The sequence below is a fragment of the Globicephala melas genome, chromosome 3 (genome assembly GCF_963455315.2).
Source record: "Globicephala melas chromosome 3, mGloMel1.2, whole genome shotgun sequence".
Classification (NCBI taxonomy): domain Eukaryota; kingdom Metazoa; phylum Chordata; class Mammalia; order Artiodactyla; family Delphinidae; genus Globicephala; species Globicephala melas.
Window position 1 is genome coordinate 70,510,287 of NC_083316.1, and position 17,692 is coordinate 70,527,978.

Here is a 17,692-nt window from a genome sequence, read left to right on the forward strand (position 1 = left end):
ACTCACAAGGGAGGTGGCCAGGAGAAGCAGTGCTCACCTCACTGTGTGCTGACAGGCCTTTTATACTGTAGTACTTCCAAAAATGTTAACACACTTGCTTTCAAGAGTCAGTTTCACCAAATAGCGGGTTTAAAAAATCTTTTTTTTTACGGTATGATAAATGTTCAAAAACGTACTTTCAAACTCCATGCTGGAGAAAATAGATATTTGGAAAGGGAAGTCTGGATCCTTGTTACTCAGAGCTTGGTTCACAGATAGCAGCAACAGCATCACCTGGGAGCCTGTCAGAAATACAGACTTTTGGGCCCTGCCCCATGTTCACTGAATTAGAAGCAGTCTTTCAGTTAGATCCCCCAGTGATTCAGACGGGGCCAGAGGCATTTTGTTTGAGACCCTCTGATATCTCTTGTCAGATCCTGGCCAAAGTACTAGCATTGTGTCTCTTTTTCCCAGGAATCCATATAGGTTGGCCTGAAAGTCTTTTACTTTCCACCAGGACTACAAGGAATATTTCTATGTGGTCTCCTGTGCCTATTTGTTCTTTTCTTACACAGCAACAACCTTTATTAATCTCTGGTTCGCTTGAAAGATTCTCACTTCTACTACTATTAGAACCTATCTGACTTCAATGAAGAAAATTTGGTAAATTTTAATATTTCTACCATAATGATCATCAGTAAGTTGTTTATACATATTATATATACACGTAAGTATGTATATATATGTAAATATGTATGTGTGTGTTGTGTGTGTGTGTATATATATATATATATATATAATATTTATTAAATGTCTACAATATGCCATACATTGAGCGGCAGTTGGAGTTACAGAGATAAATAAAATATCATCATTTCCTTTAGGGAAGGGAAATAGATTTATAATAATAATTTTAAAAAACGCAGTGAGGCAGTTGAAATAATAAACATCCTTTGATCAAAAACTCATTATCTTCTATTCTGACTCTAGGCAGGGCTCTGAAATTGTTCCTAAAACTTCACTTTTGAATATTTCACAGCCATATATTTAATACCAATCCTGAGGAAGTAAAGATGATCTTCTCTTTGATATCTTATTTGATATGTTTTAAACCAAACAATGTTACTTTTACCTAGGGGCTATCAAGGGCTAGAATGCAACATTTGGTTCAAATGTGCTGTCCAACACCAAGTTCTACATGCCATGAACTCTGTAAGTATCACTAAATATTGATGATTATGATCCAGGCTAAATATGTTTCCCCCTTTCACTTTCAGGTACTGACAAAAAAAAAAATTATGAGGACTTTGGTCTGCTCCAGTTCAAGGTGGTTCATATAAAATAATCATGATAAAATGGTGATGTTGATAATGATAAAGCAGTTTCACTACTGACAAAAGGCTGTATTTTGAAACCTATTGTCTTTTCTGCTCCTACTATTATTAAACAATTTTCTGTTGACTCTGAGTTAGTATTAAGCCATTAGAGCTGTGCAATGAAAGAGATGAGAGGAAATTCAGTTTTATTGCCTTGTGCATATAACTTAAGTAATCTAACACGCACTTCATTTGTTCAACAGTGATTTTCTTAATAACTGAGATGTGAAGCAGCTTTTCATGTTTACAAAACGTATGCAAATTAAGCAAGAGCATTATTTTTAAAAAGGAATGGATTTTCAAATTTGACATATAAAAAATCCATTGTGATAGAAATGAGAAATATGAATATATTTTTAGACACGTTTCTCCTTTTAGACTTTGGGGAACAAATATAAATACGATTTACAGGGACTAGTAAAAGTCTTTTAAAGATATATAAACAAAAATGAGCATTACAATTTAGGAGAAATATACAAAACCTTTTTTTTTTGACAAAAATCACTTCTTTCTCATTTTCCTTAGAAGCCTCAACAGTGAAGGTTTAAATCTTTACAGAATATACTAATCCTTTCTTCATTTTTCAATACTATCTATTGAAAAGCAATTATATACTTGGTTTAACAGAGGACAGGGCAGAGTTACTGAGCTACTCGCAGTAAGAACTATTTTAATTATAATTTATAGTAACCTAAGAAGAATTTTTAATGTAGCTCAAGAAAATTATTTTTCTAAGTTTCTGAAAAAACTGCTTTTCTAAAGAAATTAATTACTAATTATAAAGTTAAATTACTGGCCCACGTTGCTTCAAGTAAGTTTAAAACAGCAACAAGAAAGACCTAACCATCTTCCCCTTCACAAGCTTCACATTTAAAAAAAAAAAACAGCACACATTACCTAGCTTACGTGGCTCGTGCTCCCTGTCAGCCTGGACAACTCGAAAGTGCTTTCAGACCAGATAGTGAGTTTACCGATCGACCGCGTGGTTATTGGTGTGAGGGGTAAAATGTGCTTTTAGTTTTATGAGGAGTGTTTAGTTCCAAACTGGTGTCTCTCGAACACTTATGTTCTGGATTCTAAAATCTCAAGGCTACACAGTTCTTCACTTCTGAAATGCACTGCTCAAATTTCATATTGAAGGATTAATCCTGGTGTTGATTTGAAAACACCATTAGTTTCAATGCCTCCCTTTTCATCTTTCAGTCTAGACCAGTGCTGTCTCACAGAACTTTCCGGATATCAATGCATTCTACATCTCCCCTTGTCCCACTTGACAGTCACTAGCCGCCTGTGGCTAGTCGCTACTGTATTGGATGGCACAGGTCTAGATTACTGTAGTTTTTGATTGTGCTTTGATAAAGTTTATAAAATTTTAATAAACTCTTTCATTGGAGCTATACAAATATTTTTCATACTTTAAATGAATAACATTATGCTGTATGATAATCATGTGGCTGTATCCTATTATAACTGTCTTCCCCTGTTTATTTTTTTCTACAAATATATTCTGATGGCCTAACATTCTCTAGACCTCACATTAAAGCCCAGGAGATGTAACAGTAAACAAAATGTGCACAGTCTCCGCCCTCCAGGAGTTTAAAACCTAGTGTGGAACAAGCAATTGAATAACAGCTTCCACAGTGCCTTGATAGGGAAAATAGAACATATTATGACTATAATACAGGAAAAGCACCTAACACAAGTTATGAGGCATCTCCAGGACACTTCCAAAAGTATAAATTGGGACCTGACTTGAATGAAGGATAAATAAAAGCCAAGTAAAGGCCTAGTAAGGAATGTTGAAGACAAAACAAACAAAGTTTGGAGAAGTTGAAGGATATAAACATCACTAGGTGGCTTGAGTATAGGATGGGAACTGGGGGGGTTTGGTTGGAGGGAAATAGCAAAAGGTGAGGCTAGAGAGGAAGAGAAATACAGGGGCCAGATCATGCATGGCCTTGTGAGCAATCTTAAGGACCAAGAGTCCTTGTTTATGTTCATATCTCCAGGCATTCCATGGCACATAGCACATGGCAGGAATTCAGCCAATCTTTGTTCAGTGAACACATGAAAGAATGAAAATTCAACAAATGACCAAACAAATAAGTGAATGTGCTTTTTCTTTTAAGAAAAGCAGCTATGTAATATGCATCTATAAAGTATGCATAAAAATAATGTCATGTATCTATATTTTTATATAAGTATAAAACTGGAACCTATTTAATTGGGTTAGATACAATGAAAGCTCAAGTAAAAGAGACATATTTTTATATTTTACATCTACTTACGAATTTTGTAATACAGAGTTTGTAAAGAAGTCCAATTCCACTATTTACTGCATTTGCTTTTCTACAAAAATTGTTCTTAATTTTCACCAACTATGTAAAGGTAGTTAATTTATTGATAACCTCCAGTAGCACTGTGGAACACTGAAGTTTATAAGCTATTTTAAGGCCTTTTCAGACCCAATTCAGGCCTTAAGTATTACTGTGCAAGGAGACATTTTGCTGGAACAACTGTTCTTAGAAGTCTTTAAATCTAAACAGGAATCAGGTAACAGAAAATAAAGTTTCACGTAAATATCATCTCTCATTCTCCCCTTACTTTCTTCCCCGCCCCTGCTCTTCTCTCCCTCTCTCTCTCTCTCTCTCTCTCTCTCTCACACACACACACACACACTGTCTTCTTGCCCATCCTTGCATCTGAAAAAGAAAAAAGCCAATAATCTTCTACTGAGAGAGCTGTGGATCAAAGGTTCCTTCTATAAGTGTTACATCCATCTTTTTGATTTGCCAGGGAGCAGCATGGGGCATTGTGTTTTATTCCACGTCCACACTTAGTCTCTTAGCCATTGGCCCAGACTAGATGAGTAGCTCAATAGAATCACTGAGTCACTGAGTGGTGAGAGGCTCCCTCCTGGCAGGGTGCTAAGTGATGCTCCCATATGGGTTTTGCAGTTAGAAAACATGTGCTGGATATGGAGGTGACCTGTCTGGGACTTCTGTCACTCCAAGGGTCACCTGGAATGATCTGGTGATCAACGACCTGTTTGAAAGTTTTATTAAATTGTTTAGCCTAAGCCTTCCTTTCAGTAGCTTGTACTACATTAAAGAGATTATTGCTCCTTTGCCCTCCAATCGTTTCCAAGCTGATTTTTATATATTTTTTATATCCTTAACACAAATGCCTGTCTCCTGGTTCAGAATTCCATGACCAGTGCTGAGCATAAGCTGGTGCCTGCTAAATCATCACTGAGTGAAGGAATGGCCTTACGGGCTTACAGCATGTTCCATGGGATCTGCGATCTTCAGGTCATCCTGAAGGGCTCAACCCCACATCGCCTTCCAGAATAGAGCTCAGCATCAACTGTGAGAGCAGGAAGGCAGCTAAGAGAACCAGGAGTGGAGCTAGACAGGTGGAAGAGATGAAGGGGGCAGTTCCTTAATACCATCAGAGCCTCTACTGAATTTCCACAGCCTCACACGCTAGCATTTTGGATAAGTATCTAGTATACTTGTCACAGAGTTAAATAAAATGGACTTTCTTCAAAGGAAGTGCTTTTAATACAATAACTGTTTTTTGTTTTTTTTCTAACCAATGGATTAAAAATTTAACACATTTACAAAATCTGGCATATTTATATATTGTAGCTAAACAGATATTCAAGCTGCATTATAATGTAATAATAATAAAAAAAGATCCCAGTTTGTCTATTAAGTCTTTGTAAGTCTTTGTGCCATTGTAACAGTAGTGCTAATTATCAAGCAAAGATATGATAATTACAAAGAGCTTTTTTGCTAAAAGAAGGAATCTTTTTCAACACCCACGTGCTGCACAATTTCCTATGACCTTGTAACACTACTCTGGTATGGCCCAGAAATTTGTATTTCAGTCTGAATGCTGCGAATCATATTATTTCTCTCTCTGTGCCAATCTTTTTTTCTTGTGAGTAAACTGTTTTCAGAAGGCTAAGGGAGAGGGGTAATGGTCCAAATGGGAAATATACAACGAATGACCCTTCATGAAACATATTATGCTCCTCATTAAACTTACTCAGTTAACTGTATTACATTAAATTAAAATAAATAGGATTTAAAATTTTACCCAGGAGTAGCAAACTACCCTAACTTTCAACTTTGTGTTAGATCCATTCTAAGAATGGATTTCTCAAGTTGCTGATGTATCACAAGTTCTTAGCCTCCAACACAATTATGTCTTAGTCTCCTAGAGGTTTTCAAACTTAGTGTGTATAAGAATTAATTGGGAAACTCGCTAAAAACGCAGCTTCCTACCCAGATCCCCTCTTCTCCACCAAGTATCTCAAGCATACTGATTTTAGTGAAATGCACTTTGGAGAGTACTCTATGTATTTTTATGGTATAAACTTTGTCAAGCTTAGGGGTCCCACTTTACTTCTTTCTCCATCATCTCAGTTATTACTAAAGTGTGGGAAAGCCGAATGGGTGAAGACTGTGTAATTCATGTAGTTGAGCAGGGCAGTCCCACAGCGTGTTAGACTTATATGTTATTTTCATCCAAAGAATCAAACCATCTCTAGTTTTGGTCTAGGAGCCTCAGAATGTCGTTTTGAGAGATTCACAACTTTCATCTACTGATGTTAAGTGCAGGATAATAGTGGCGTTGCTACTTTGCTCTCTTTTTGCTTTTTAAAGAATTACATTGTACAGACTTTCAAATTCACTGCCTTCATTTTTGAGATGAGAAAACTGCTCCCCGCCCCGGGAGAAGTAGCTCATGTCACCCAGTAAGAGTGTGCAAGGCAAGGGTTAAAGTGCAAGCCCTTTGACTTTCAACCCAATGTTCTTCTCATGACCTTGAAGAAGTCTACCTCAGATACCCATCTGTCCAAGAATATGAAAATCTCTAGAGTATGTGAAGTTTTAAATCTCCTTTAAACCACATAGTATATTCCTGAGCAAAGCCCTCACAATACAATTTTATAGATTTTTAAACTCCTTAGAAAACAAATTTTAAAAGTCAACACATTTTCGACTAGTTTAATATGGTTCTACTGCACTTCCCATCATATTAAGAACTGGAGCAGTTCAAATCTGATGACAAATTCCAATTCAGATTTTTCTGTTACCCTGCAATGGTTGTTGTAATGATTTTGGTAACGAGGCAGAGTTTTGAGTATAGAGTTGTTTTCCGTTCAGAACTTATGTTAAATGTGCGTGCATGCACACGAAAGCACTCATGAGGTTTGACAACTGACAACTGTCTGTTAATATTTATGTCTATGTACTTTCACACCTATATGTGCACATGAATAAAATACTATCTGAAATACATACTAGGTAAGTTTTATAAATGATCTTAAATTTCAAGATCAAGGCAAGCCCACAATTAAAATTATCAGTCAATGAAAAACTCAATGTGTTGTAATGCGAATCTGAAAGTATTTTAAATACACACCACATTAGGTCTACTCATCATCTACTTTTGTTTTTCTGAAATTATCTGCTTGGCCTTACTAGGCAAAAGCTAAAAAAAATTTAATTGATCAGCTCAATACTTTAAAAAAACTTCCAAATAAAAGCAAAGAAACGAGAATTAATCTTAGACAATTATAACAGGTAAAGAGAAGATGGATGTGAGAGGCGGATTAGTTTGATCAGAACTAGATTTTTCTTACACCAGTTTAAACAATTTAAGCAATGGCAAGAATAACTTGTATTCTGGCAGATTGATGCTGAATACACACTTTCGAAGCATTTATTTTCTCTTAATTCTGGGAAAGCGGTCACAATCTAGGAAACCACAAGGAGATAGATAGGTGAGGAAAACAGACAGATGGGGGGCATTATATCTGTATAACGGGGACATATACCTCATTACACCTCTTCCTTTTTGGTTTAGTATTCATTGCTTATAAAGGGTACTATAAGGCAATAACATTTAAATAGGATACACGTGAGAAGCATTTAAAATTGTACAGCAATGTTACTTATGCTAACAAATCAAAAATATTTTGAGTTTCAACGCCATGCTTATTTATTTTTGGCACAATGGAACAATGTTTTAAATCTAACTTTGATAAAATACCAAGTAACATTTAGAAATTCATTTCCATCAGATTTCTGATCCCATGTATATTAACAGTGCTATATTAAATGATATAATTTGGGGGAAAAGATTTCTAGGAGAATAATTGTCTTTACTCCTTCAGCATGATTACATTAGGAAGAATGAATTAGAAAGAAGAGACATAAAATGAAAAACAAATGAAAAGTTGGGGTGAGCTCATTTTTAAATATTTTTTTTCTTTGCTGGGAAACTAGCATATACTTAAAAGAAATCATGAGAAGTCATCTAAAATGTGGGCGAGCCATCCCCTGGCCACACTTCCCCGTTCTGGCGGCCTGACACTGCGGTCGTCAATGACGACTCTTGAAGGATGAGGTTAATAATCTGATACAGGCGCCTGATTTCTAGCAAGGACCAGATTCATGTAGTCCCTATTATCATACCGCTCTAACTTGCATTTTGAGAAAGAGAGAGGTTGGAGTAATAGTTGGGGCGATAAACCTGGGTACACCTGTGGGAATATGAACATCTTAGGTAAAGGAAGATGTGCTTGTGTGGGGGGGAAGGGAGGGGGGAGGTCTGAACACCCGTGGCTCTGCCTGTTTGCGGTTCGCCAGGCACGCATGCGCGCTCACCTCCACGATGTCTGAGTTCGTCCGGCTCTCGTGCGGCTCGTTGTACTCGGTGTACTTGAGCAGCACCTTGTCCATGTCCGTGCTGGCGTACTGGAACAGCTTGTTAGTACTGTTGAAGATGATCAGCGCGATCTCACAGTCACACAGCACGCTCAGCTCGTACGCCTTCTTCATCAACCCAAATTTCCTCTTTGTAAATGTCACCTGGAAAAAAGAAAGCAGACACGTTTTTTTAAAGAGGAAAAAAAAAGCAAGCCTTTAAAAATAAAACAGTACTTTTTTCCTTTGTAAAACAACGTGTGTTGTTGTCAGAGCCCTCGGGCACTAACACATTTGGAAAGAAAGCAAATAAATCTAAAACTAATTTCTGCTTAGAATTCGAAAATGTGTGATTTCTAGCTTGCTGCTGAATGTGAAACTGTAAATGCCAGATTTAATGTAGGGCATTTCAATGAAGGTGACCAGAGAACTGTTCATGTTTCTTTGAGCAATTCAAGATTTAAAAGAGTCCATTTCAGCAGGGTTAGCATATTTCTTAATTATAAATTCGGAGCTTATTTTTGGGCCACGTGAAGACTGGACATGACATTATGAACACAGTATTTTAGATCTACGTTCAAAATTTCTCAAAACTGTTTAGTCTCATGCCATTGAACTGAAAACGCTGAAGGGATCTGACTGTACTTTCAGACAGAGTTGTATTCTGTTTTCTAGAAATCCAGCAGGGAGTTGGGAAGTGCTTTAGCCATAACTCTGTTAGGGCTTTGGTTTCATTCTTCTGTGTATCTTTCTTCCTCTCCCAAGCCAGAAACTGTATTGCCATCTTTGCCTTTCTCTTCTTTTACTCTAATCTATTACCAAGTCCGACAATTCCTCCCCTCAAAATGTTTCTCAGGTTCACACTTTCTTGTCTATTTCCCAGGCATCTCTATCATTCATGTCTTTATCAGCTTCCTGTCCTAGACGATCTCCCTGTCTGAAACCATTCCCTCCTCGATTCATCCTAATCTTCAAAACCTTACTCTTGTCACTGCCATTTCCTGATGGGCCGGCTACAACAGCTCCCCTCTCTGGCTTCAAATACTTCTACCTGCCAGTGCAAATATGCATTTTACTATCCCCGGTTTCAGTCTTCTCTTGATTAAACTCCAGTCTGCCCACCAAAAACCATGAACATTCTTAAGTATAAGCCTTTATACTTCATGGTCCAGTGTTTCCCAGCAGGTCTTTTGTAGAATATTATTTCTACAAAATACTCCTTAAGACAGAAAGTTCAATGGTCCAATGTGTTTGGGAAATGAGGCACAGCGGTATATTAAAGGCTGAGGAACTTTTTAAACCTTAACCTGCTTCCCAAACTTACTGCTGACAGAACGTTGATTTCTTTGCTTATTTATTTATTTTGAGGGGCACTTACTATCATTCTTCTGAACCAGGTTTTTGAGGCATCTACCCTGGGAAATGCTGACTGACTTTTAAATAGTCACCTTTGAAAATAATAACTGAATTTTTTCCCTCAACTTCAAATCCAACCCATCTTGCAGAGGTCAGCTCAGTTTTATCTACTACCTACTCGGGTGTAACTCCTAAATCTAGAGTCCTGCTCCTTTTCTTTCTCTTTGTCTCCAGCCACCCCACGGATGTCTTCCACTCATGTGTCTATCTAAAAGTCCTAGGAATCTCAAACCCCCAAAGCCCAAACTCACCTTCACCCTCGAATCTGCTCCCCTTCCTGGGTCCCCCATCTCACCATAAACTCAGTCACCCAAACTAGAGACCGCTGAGTGGACTTGGAATGTCCCCTATCCCACACGCCTAAATAAATGTGTTGACAGGAAGTGTGCACTAGCAGACAGAAAAGCTGACTTCCTGGTCTCCTCATTTCCCCACACTTCTGTTAATACTTATTGTTTTACCCATCACCCCTTTATTTTTTCTTATAGTACTTATCATATTTTATAACTTGTATAATTTTGTGTGTGATCATTTGTTTAATGTCTGTCTCCTCCACTACGGTGCACGTTCCACAAGGGCATGTACCATTTTTATTTTGCCCACTGCTGTATCTCCAGTGCCTAGAACAGCAGACATATGGGCACACATTAAAAATCTGTAGTATAAAAAACGAAATAGGGAAAACTATTTTTAGAAATAGCAAAGTGATGTATGTTATATAAAACTGTGATAGCTTTCCCCACCGAATTTTTATTTAGCAACTCATAAACAGAATTTTAAAAAGATAAATCTACACTTTAATAATGATTGTATTCTTTAATCACATCTGCACTGAAGGCAGCATGATAGAAAGGGAAGAACATGGGGTCTGGATTCAGGGGACCCTAGATTTGAATGCTGATCTGCTATTTATTAGTCATGAGAAATTCACTTAACTTCTTCAAATTTGATTTTTCTCCGAGTCTGATTTTTCATCTATAAAACAGAGATAACACCTGCTTGTGGGGTTGCTGCAAGGATTACATAAAATAACATATGTACAGTATCAAGCTTTGTGTTTAAAGTAGAAGCTCAATAAATCTTAGTTCCCATCCCTTTCTTAGTTGACTTACAGGAAAAGAACTTACAAAATACACCTGTCTTAGTGGCTCAAAGAGTCCTGATCAAGGCTATTTGAGGATCTTACTACAGTCTTCCTGATAGAAAGATAAAGCTGAACTATGGAATTCCCACCGATCATTCTTTGGAAAATACAGCATTTAGGTATTTACCCGCCCACATCGGCTAGTCAATATCTACTCAGATATGTTATTTACGTTGCAACTGGGATAATTTTTCTTTGTAATGATTGCCAATGTCTCACCTTCTGTTTTATGTTTATTGATTGTCTTACTAAAGTGCTTCTAATAAAATATAGCTAGTGTTTTATTTCCAGTGTCTCACCTTCTGTTTTATGTTTATTGACTGTCTTACTAACCTGTTCTTATAAAACATAGCCAGTGTTTTATTTTCATATCTGATTATCATACTACTTTAGAAACTTTTTTTATTCTGGTTCATTCAGATGAGTCATGATTGGTATTAGGAATGAGCTAAATAAAGGCTATCTTTTTGGAATGGATAAAAAGTATCACCATTAATTATACAGATTTATACAAAATGTCTTTTAAGAATTCTCTTAGATGCAACTTAGTCATGCAAATATACTTGCACATTGGTATTTTGTTTAGTGAAGTAGGCTACAGAGTACGTTCAACGCAGAAGGAAGGCACTGACCCAAAATACTTTCATATATCTAAAACCACTTTTAATCAGACTCTCATGACCACAAACTAGGTGGAATGTCTCGATACAGTATGGTTTCTGTTGTACTCAAACCTCAGAATTTAGCACGTTACAACACTCACCCTCAAAGTACATTTCAGCACAGAAATATCATTAAAGCCACTACTTGTTTACTTTTAGGTACTCCTCAACTTTTGTGTAACCAAATAGGCTGCTGGATAATGCATACTTATTTAATAATACCTGTCAGAAAGTCAGTGCATATGGCTTCTTTTCATTAAAACTGCAAACTGAAATGACAATGACTATATTAAAGCATTTAAGAAAATATCTTCAAGACCTACTCTTAATTGCACTAAGTTTAATTCTGTATTATGTTCATATTCTTCATAGCATACTCAAAATGTATTTTACAATGCTTTTTCTCATTGTTCACAGTTAGATAAAATTGTTTTTCAGTATTAAGCTTTCTTAAGAGAACTGGGATATTACCCTTCATTTAAAATATGCCACTCAATGACAAAGATTGCAATTCAGAGCTTTTATACTTAAATATAATAATGCATTGTAATGATTACATTTTCCATAACTTGACAATTGTTTGTAATGGGGACAAGTCCATTTCTATTTCAATAACATATTTTGAACCTTAGGTGAGATGGAAAACTGTTTTTACAGCAGTTAGGCAAAGAGATGCTCTTTTCCATTGTTTACATCAATCAAGGTGCACCAAGAAGGCAATAAAACCAATATTATTTAAGTGGGCACTATAATTTACATTTAGTTTTCAAAATTAAAGAGACTTCACATGTAATATATGTATGGAAAGCAAGATTACTCTGTAAACATTGAGCATTTTATGTTTTTTTTTCTTTACCTCTTGAAACAGCCTCAAATGTAATGATGATGTTTTATTAAGACATTCAGTATTAAGTTCTATATTAACCTCGAGTTTTAAATCCTAGCACAAGGGCAGGCATCACAATCACACATCTCATGCTGACAATTACTCTAGAACTTATTAGGTATGAATCAGTAATTGAAATTAGAATTAGAAATTGAGAAAAGGAACATTCATTAAATACAGCTCCATACAATTTATATTCCTTATAAAGAAATAAGGAAAATCTATTTACAGAAACATGAAAGTAATTCAAGCAATTTTTATTGAGCATTTTCTACATGCCAAACATTGTGCCGACCAATACTGACTGAGCGTTCTCCACATCAGACATTGGTGCTGGATGTTCGGGCTTCTACTACATGTAAATATATATCTCCCTTGTTCATGTCTCATCCTCATGGCTAGAGGAACAACAGTCATTTAATTCCTTAAAGCTCCAAAGGAATTTCCTTCATTTGAATCAAAATGTATTCCTTGGCTAATAATGTTATATTTCCAGTCATGTGTAATGACCTGAACTGTATTTTTATCCAGAGTTGGGTGAATTCGGTTTTTGTTTTCTGACCAATCCTTCTTCTAGACTGAGCAAGAAAAATAACAGTAGATGTTGACCCAATCAAGAGGAATATGAAATGAAACCTACCATATTGGTTATTTCTTATCTTGTACTCAGAGAAAGCTGATCATGGCATTACGTCCCTCCCCCTTTCCATCTGGCCGCTGGCAGGCTCCCATGGTGCTGTAAGGCTTCCTTTAAATGTCAACTTCTTCTATGAAGCTTTCATTGTCACATTCAGATAACACTCATTCCTCCTTCGTTGTTATCCTCTAGAGCTTTTTACAAACCTTTATTATGAGACTTATTCTAATATTACAGAGTTGATTGGTTGTTTGAGCCTGCCTCTCCTGCTGGCTTTTTGAGCTCCCTGAAAACCCCACCTCTGGCCTCACAAAGACTGACCAATGGATACTCAATGAACGAATGGATTACGGAATGGAAATACTCTATTTTAAACCGAATGTCTCAATAAAATTTTCTGCTAAAAGTAGATAATTTTTAAACTTGTCTTTTTGACCATTTATTGTTTTACTTTTCTTGAAGAAAGAAAAAAATAATTCAAAAAGTTCAGAGGAAAGTGGTCTTTATTCCTTGCCCTGATGACTCATCATGAAGGACAGAAAAGTGTGAAGGTAAAAACTGAATTTTGCAATCACAGGATACAGAGGTAAAGGGGGGAGGATCTAAGAATTCAGATGACTGCATTCATTAAGCAAAAATTTACTGAACTTTCTGATGAGATCAGATTTTTAAAGAACATGTATTTGGCAACGTATTTGATGAAATCCTCATCACAATATTATATATTTGAGATTAGCTAGTAGTAATGTAGATGATTTAAATATGAATTAATTAATTGGTGTTAAGTTTAAGGACAGTCTCTTGCAAAGGGCCACAGAGTTCAAGAGTAACTTTCCTGTCCCAGGCACCATTTTTATTAGTGGTGTAGATGAAGATGTAGCCTGCATGCTTATCAGATCCACACACTACACAAATCTGGGTGATAACTCAGTAGATTGTAGAGTCTTTATACATACATAGCTCACTCTACAGAAAGCTGGGTCACAAACGAAAAGAAACAGAGGTAATATTAAAGTCTTCATTCGTATTAAAAAAAAAAACAGAATTACATAATCTCAGGTTGGAGGAAAACTAACATGATAGCTGTTTTTGGGAAAAGGATCTAAAGTTATAGTGTTCGACAGTGAGAACTAATTATCCTAATGATCTCTTAGTTAGTCAGCACTAACTAATCTTTGGAACTATGTTCAGCTCTGAGAATTTTAAGAAGACACTGAGTGACACCGACAAAATTAGAGCATCTATAGGATGGCAAACAGGTCGATGTAGGGTCTGAGAATAATTTTGCAGGAGAAATCATTGAGGGAACCTGGAATGTTTAACCCAGAAAAACAGAGTTAAAAGAGAAATGCCAAACACTTTCCAAGATCTGCAGACTTCGTGGCCATGTGAAGAGGCAGATGAGTTATTCTGTTTTGTTCTATAGAGCAGAGTTAGAAAGCATTGCTGAAAATCATAAAGAGGTTCAAAACAGGGGGAAACCTAGTGATGAGAACTGTCCAAGAGTGGATCTAGTCCCACGAAGTAAGAAGCAGTTCATTCCTGAACATGTTCACGTAGGGCTGCATATCAAGGAAGGTCTAGAGGGCATTCCTGAATTCAACAGGAAGCTGGACTAGACACCTTTAAAAGATTTATTCCAGATTTAAATGTTCAGATTCTACGCCTACGTAGCACAGACCTTTGGGTAAAGGGGAAGATTACAGTGAATGGAATACAGTTTATAACAAGAATCTATTTCTGCAATTTCATTCTGTAGAATGTCTTAGGTTTTGGTTACTCAATCTCATCAATATGTTACCATAGTCATTCTAATTTTAATATTCCAAGAAATAAAACTGGATCACTTCCTTTTTGTAGTTAGAAGAGATATAAAAGACTGTAAAGAATTGGAGTAGACAATATTAAATTAGGTATAGTGCTGAAAATGCACAGAAAAACAACTGTCCAGATTGATAAAATAGCAAATTCACATTAAAATATTTTAAAAGAGGCAATATATATGCATCATCACTGGGGCTCTGTACTGTGGAAGCAAAAACATGGGAATTGAAAATCAAGTCTAAGCTCTGCCATGTATGAGCCGTGTGTCCTTGGGCTCGGGTAAATTGTTTAACTTACCCGTACCCCAGTTTCCTCACCTGTAAAGTGGAGGTAATGACAGGTATCTTACAGAGTTATGATGAGAGTTAAACTAAGGAACACACAAGTGTAAGTGACTTGTTGACTGTGAAACACTATACAAGGTAGGTAGTATTTTTTTTATGATGCACCAGGCTCAGTCACTTCTTGTTACGTACTGTAAAAGATTGCTCTCTCAACTAAACCTCAAGCTTCCCTTGAAAGCCCGGAACATCTCCTGTCTGCTCTTGTAACCTGAAGTCCCAGAACAATACTTGGCTAAATATTCGTTGAATGAATGAATGGATAGATGGATGGAATAATTACTCATTTTTTTTGGCAATCAAAACTGAATGGCTAAAAATGAATTTCCATGCACGCTCAAATTATGTTAATAAGAAGTTTGCCACTGAGAGAGGAAAATTTCACATAGTTATTTTTCTTTTTTGTCACATTAACTTATAGTAAAAATGTACATTTAGTAAAAATGAATAGGAGAAAAACTGGATTGCGTCAAATTTTGTGTGTGGGTTTGTTGGTGAAATTGGAGCATATCGTATTTTTTATAATTGTTTTTAGATAAGAGTGTTGACTTTATTTGGTGACTTTTTTTCTAAGAAGTTTTCAAAGACTTTCTAAGCTACCTTGCTCCATTTGACAGCATCTCTTTTAACTTATTATTGGGCACCGTTTATCATCCCCATTTCTCAGATGATACTGTAAACAAAGGCATGAACTGCCTTATCCACACTCCCAAAACTAGTCGCTGATGAACTAGGAATAGAACCCTCTTCACACAAAATCCATCTTTCTTTCCATTAGTCAGTGTTCCTTCCCTCTTAGACAACTGTGCATTTCAGGGGCTGAAGGTCAGTACAGCATGGACCCCTCCAACCACTCATCAAGCACTGTACAGGTACACTAAGAACTGTCAGCAATTCTGATGAGCACAGCAGGGTAGTGTACAACTTATTCATTAGTACAAGGACAGCTTTCTAGGTTAAAATAAAACTAATAATACTAATAATACTAAAATTGAGAAGAAGTTGGTTTCTAGGTTCTGACAATAAACCAAAGCTCCTTTTGTGTGGACTCTGCAGCTACCTCTGCCCTCAGACCTCCAGACATTCCCACTAAAGCCAGTGAGAACCACATGCATGCACTAGTGGGCACACACTAGTTCTATATTTATGGATGTTTACTTAAATTTCACAGAATGAGGGGCATTTTGGTTGGTAGCAAATACAAGCCTGTTTACAGCCAGAATAAAAAAAGGTGGGTCTCTGATTTACACACAGTCAATGTAAATAACAAGTTCTAAAACAGAGGACAAGTCCTGTATCATTTCCTACAGGGCACAGAAATTAGTTAGACTACTGTGTAACAGAAAGGGCATTTAATCATGAGTCTCCACACCACACGCAGGCCTCTGTTCACCCTCCCAATCCTGGCTCCATTCATAAAGTCACCTCAGGAGAACTTTCCTACCATATTTTAACGGTAGGAGTCCTTGCACCTTACAGGAAAGAATAAATGAAAGAAAAAGACCTTTGGAAACAGCAGCTATTCACATCTCTGAGAATAACTGAGGCCTAACTCTAAATGACTTCAGATGCATTACTAAGGGAAGCAAGGATACTTTTACCTATGGGTCTCCAATACTTCATCCCACCAATCAGAATTCTTTCAGCCTGATCTTATTGAACTTATCAGTGAGTCTGCTCAGTGAGTGGGGAAACTTTTTACTCGTTTCTTTAAATCGTAAAGTAGTATTAGTTTCATAATTTTAGAATGCGTTTGGGACTAATATACCTAGCTAATTGTATTTTCAAAGTTTTGAGGTTTTATCAGGGTTTTTTTCGTCCAAACAGAGTCACGAGGAATACAACTGTAATCCTATGGAAATAGTTTAGATCCAGCCCTCCTCACCCACAGCCTAAAGAATCTCCCAGTTTCCTCCTAGTTAAGGAAAAGGAGTGACTAATGAGGGACAAGATGGGCAGTTCACGGATACAATGCGCTCTCTAATCCAGAGTCGCTAGGTCTTCCTATGTGTTTAAAGGGTTAGGGATGGAGTCAAGAGTCTGCAACGACAATCTTTAATTGAAAAAAAGGGAAATGCCCTCTTAAATGCTCTTTTTCTTCCCCTGGCTTGTTCCTGACAGTAAGTAATGGTGCAACTGTTCTAAAGTATTCCTCTTCAATTTTATTTTGTTTAATTCAGTCTGTCATTAGAAAGGCTTGCGAGCTTTAGGCTTGATGATTACTCTCGGTGGGAGGAAGTAGTGCCACTGCAGACTTGTGTTCTAGACAAGCGCTCCTTTATACAATGACGGGGCCTGCCACCATAAATGAAAGGCTCTTTAAAGAGCAGTGAGGGACTCTTTTAAGCAGACTGCTACCATGTGCTTGTAACCCTCCAGCATAACTTGCGAGGATGAGACAGCAGTGTGTTCTGCTGCAAAGAGGACTATTGTCCTCGTTAGCCTTCAGCAAACTGAGCCGCATTTCACTGCAATGCAGTAGGATTTCCAAAGGGTTTCAAGCAGTAGTTCCTAAAATTCTGAATGCGATAGAAGGATTAAAATAGGGGGCTTAGCATGTGGAATTTAGGACTCTACCGACCCCTCACCCTAAGTCAACACCCCAAACACCCAAATAAGACTTTAAATCTTGTGCATTGCACACTATTTCGAGGAAACATAATAAAACAATGGGTTAGATTACAGTTAAATAACTGAACGCATAT

The 17,692-nt window shown here is 36.9% G+C and overlaps 1 protein-coding gene across 9 annotated transcripts in view; it reads right to left on the minus strand.

The window, feature by feature from the left end:
* Positions 1-17,692, minus strand: part of MEF2C (myocyte enhancer factor 2C) — a 152,878-nt gene that overhangs the window by 68,486 nt on the left and 66,700 nt on the right. For all 9 annotated transcript variants that reach the window (XM_060295997.1, XM_060295996.1, XM_060295999.2 and 6 more), the window contains exon 3: positions 8,039-8,242. In XM_060295997.1, the coding sequence (XP_060151980.1) occupies positions 8,039-8,242 (204 nt within the window). The remainder of the gene's footprint in view (positions 1-8,038; positions 8,243-17,692) is intronic.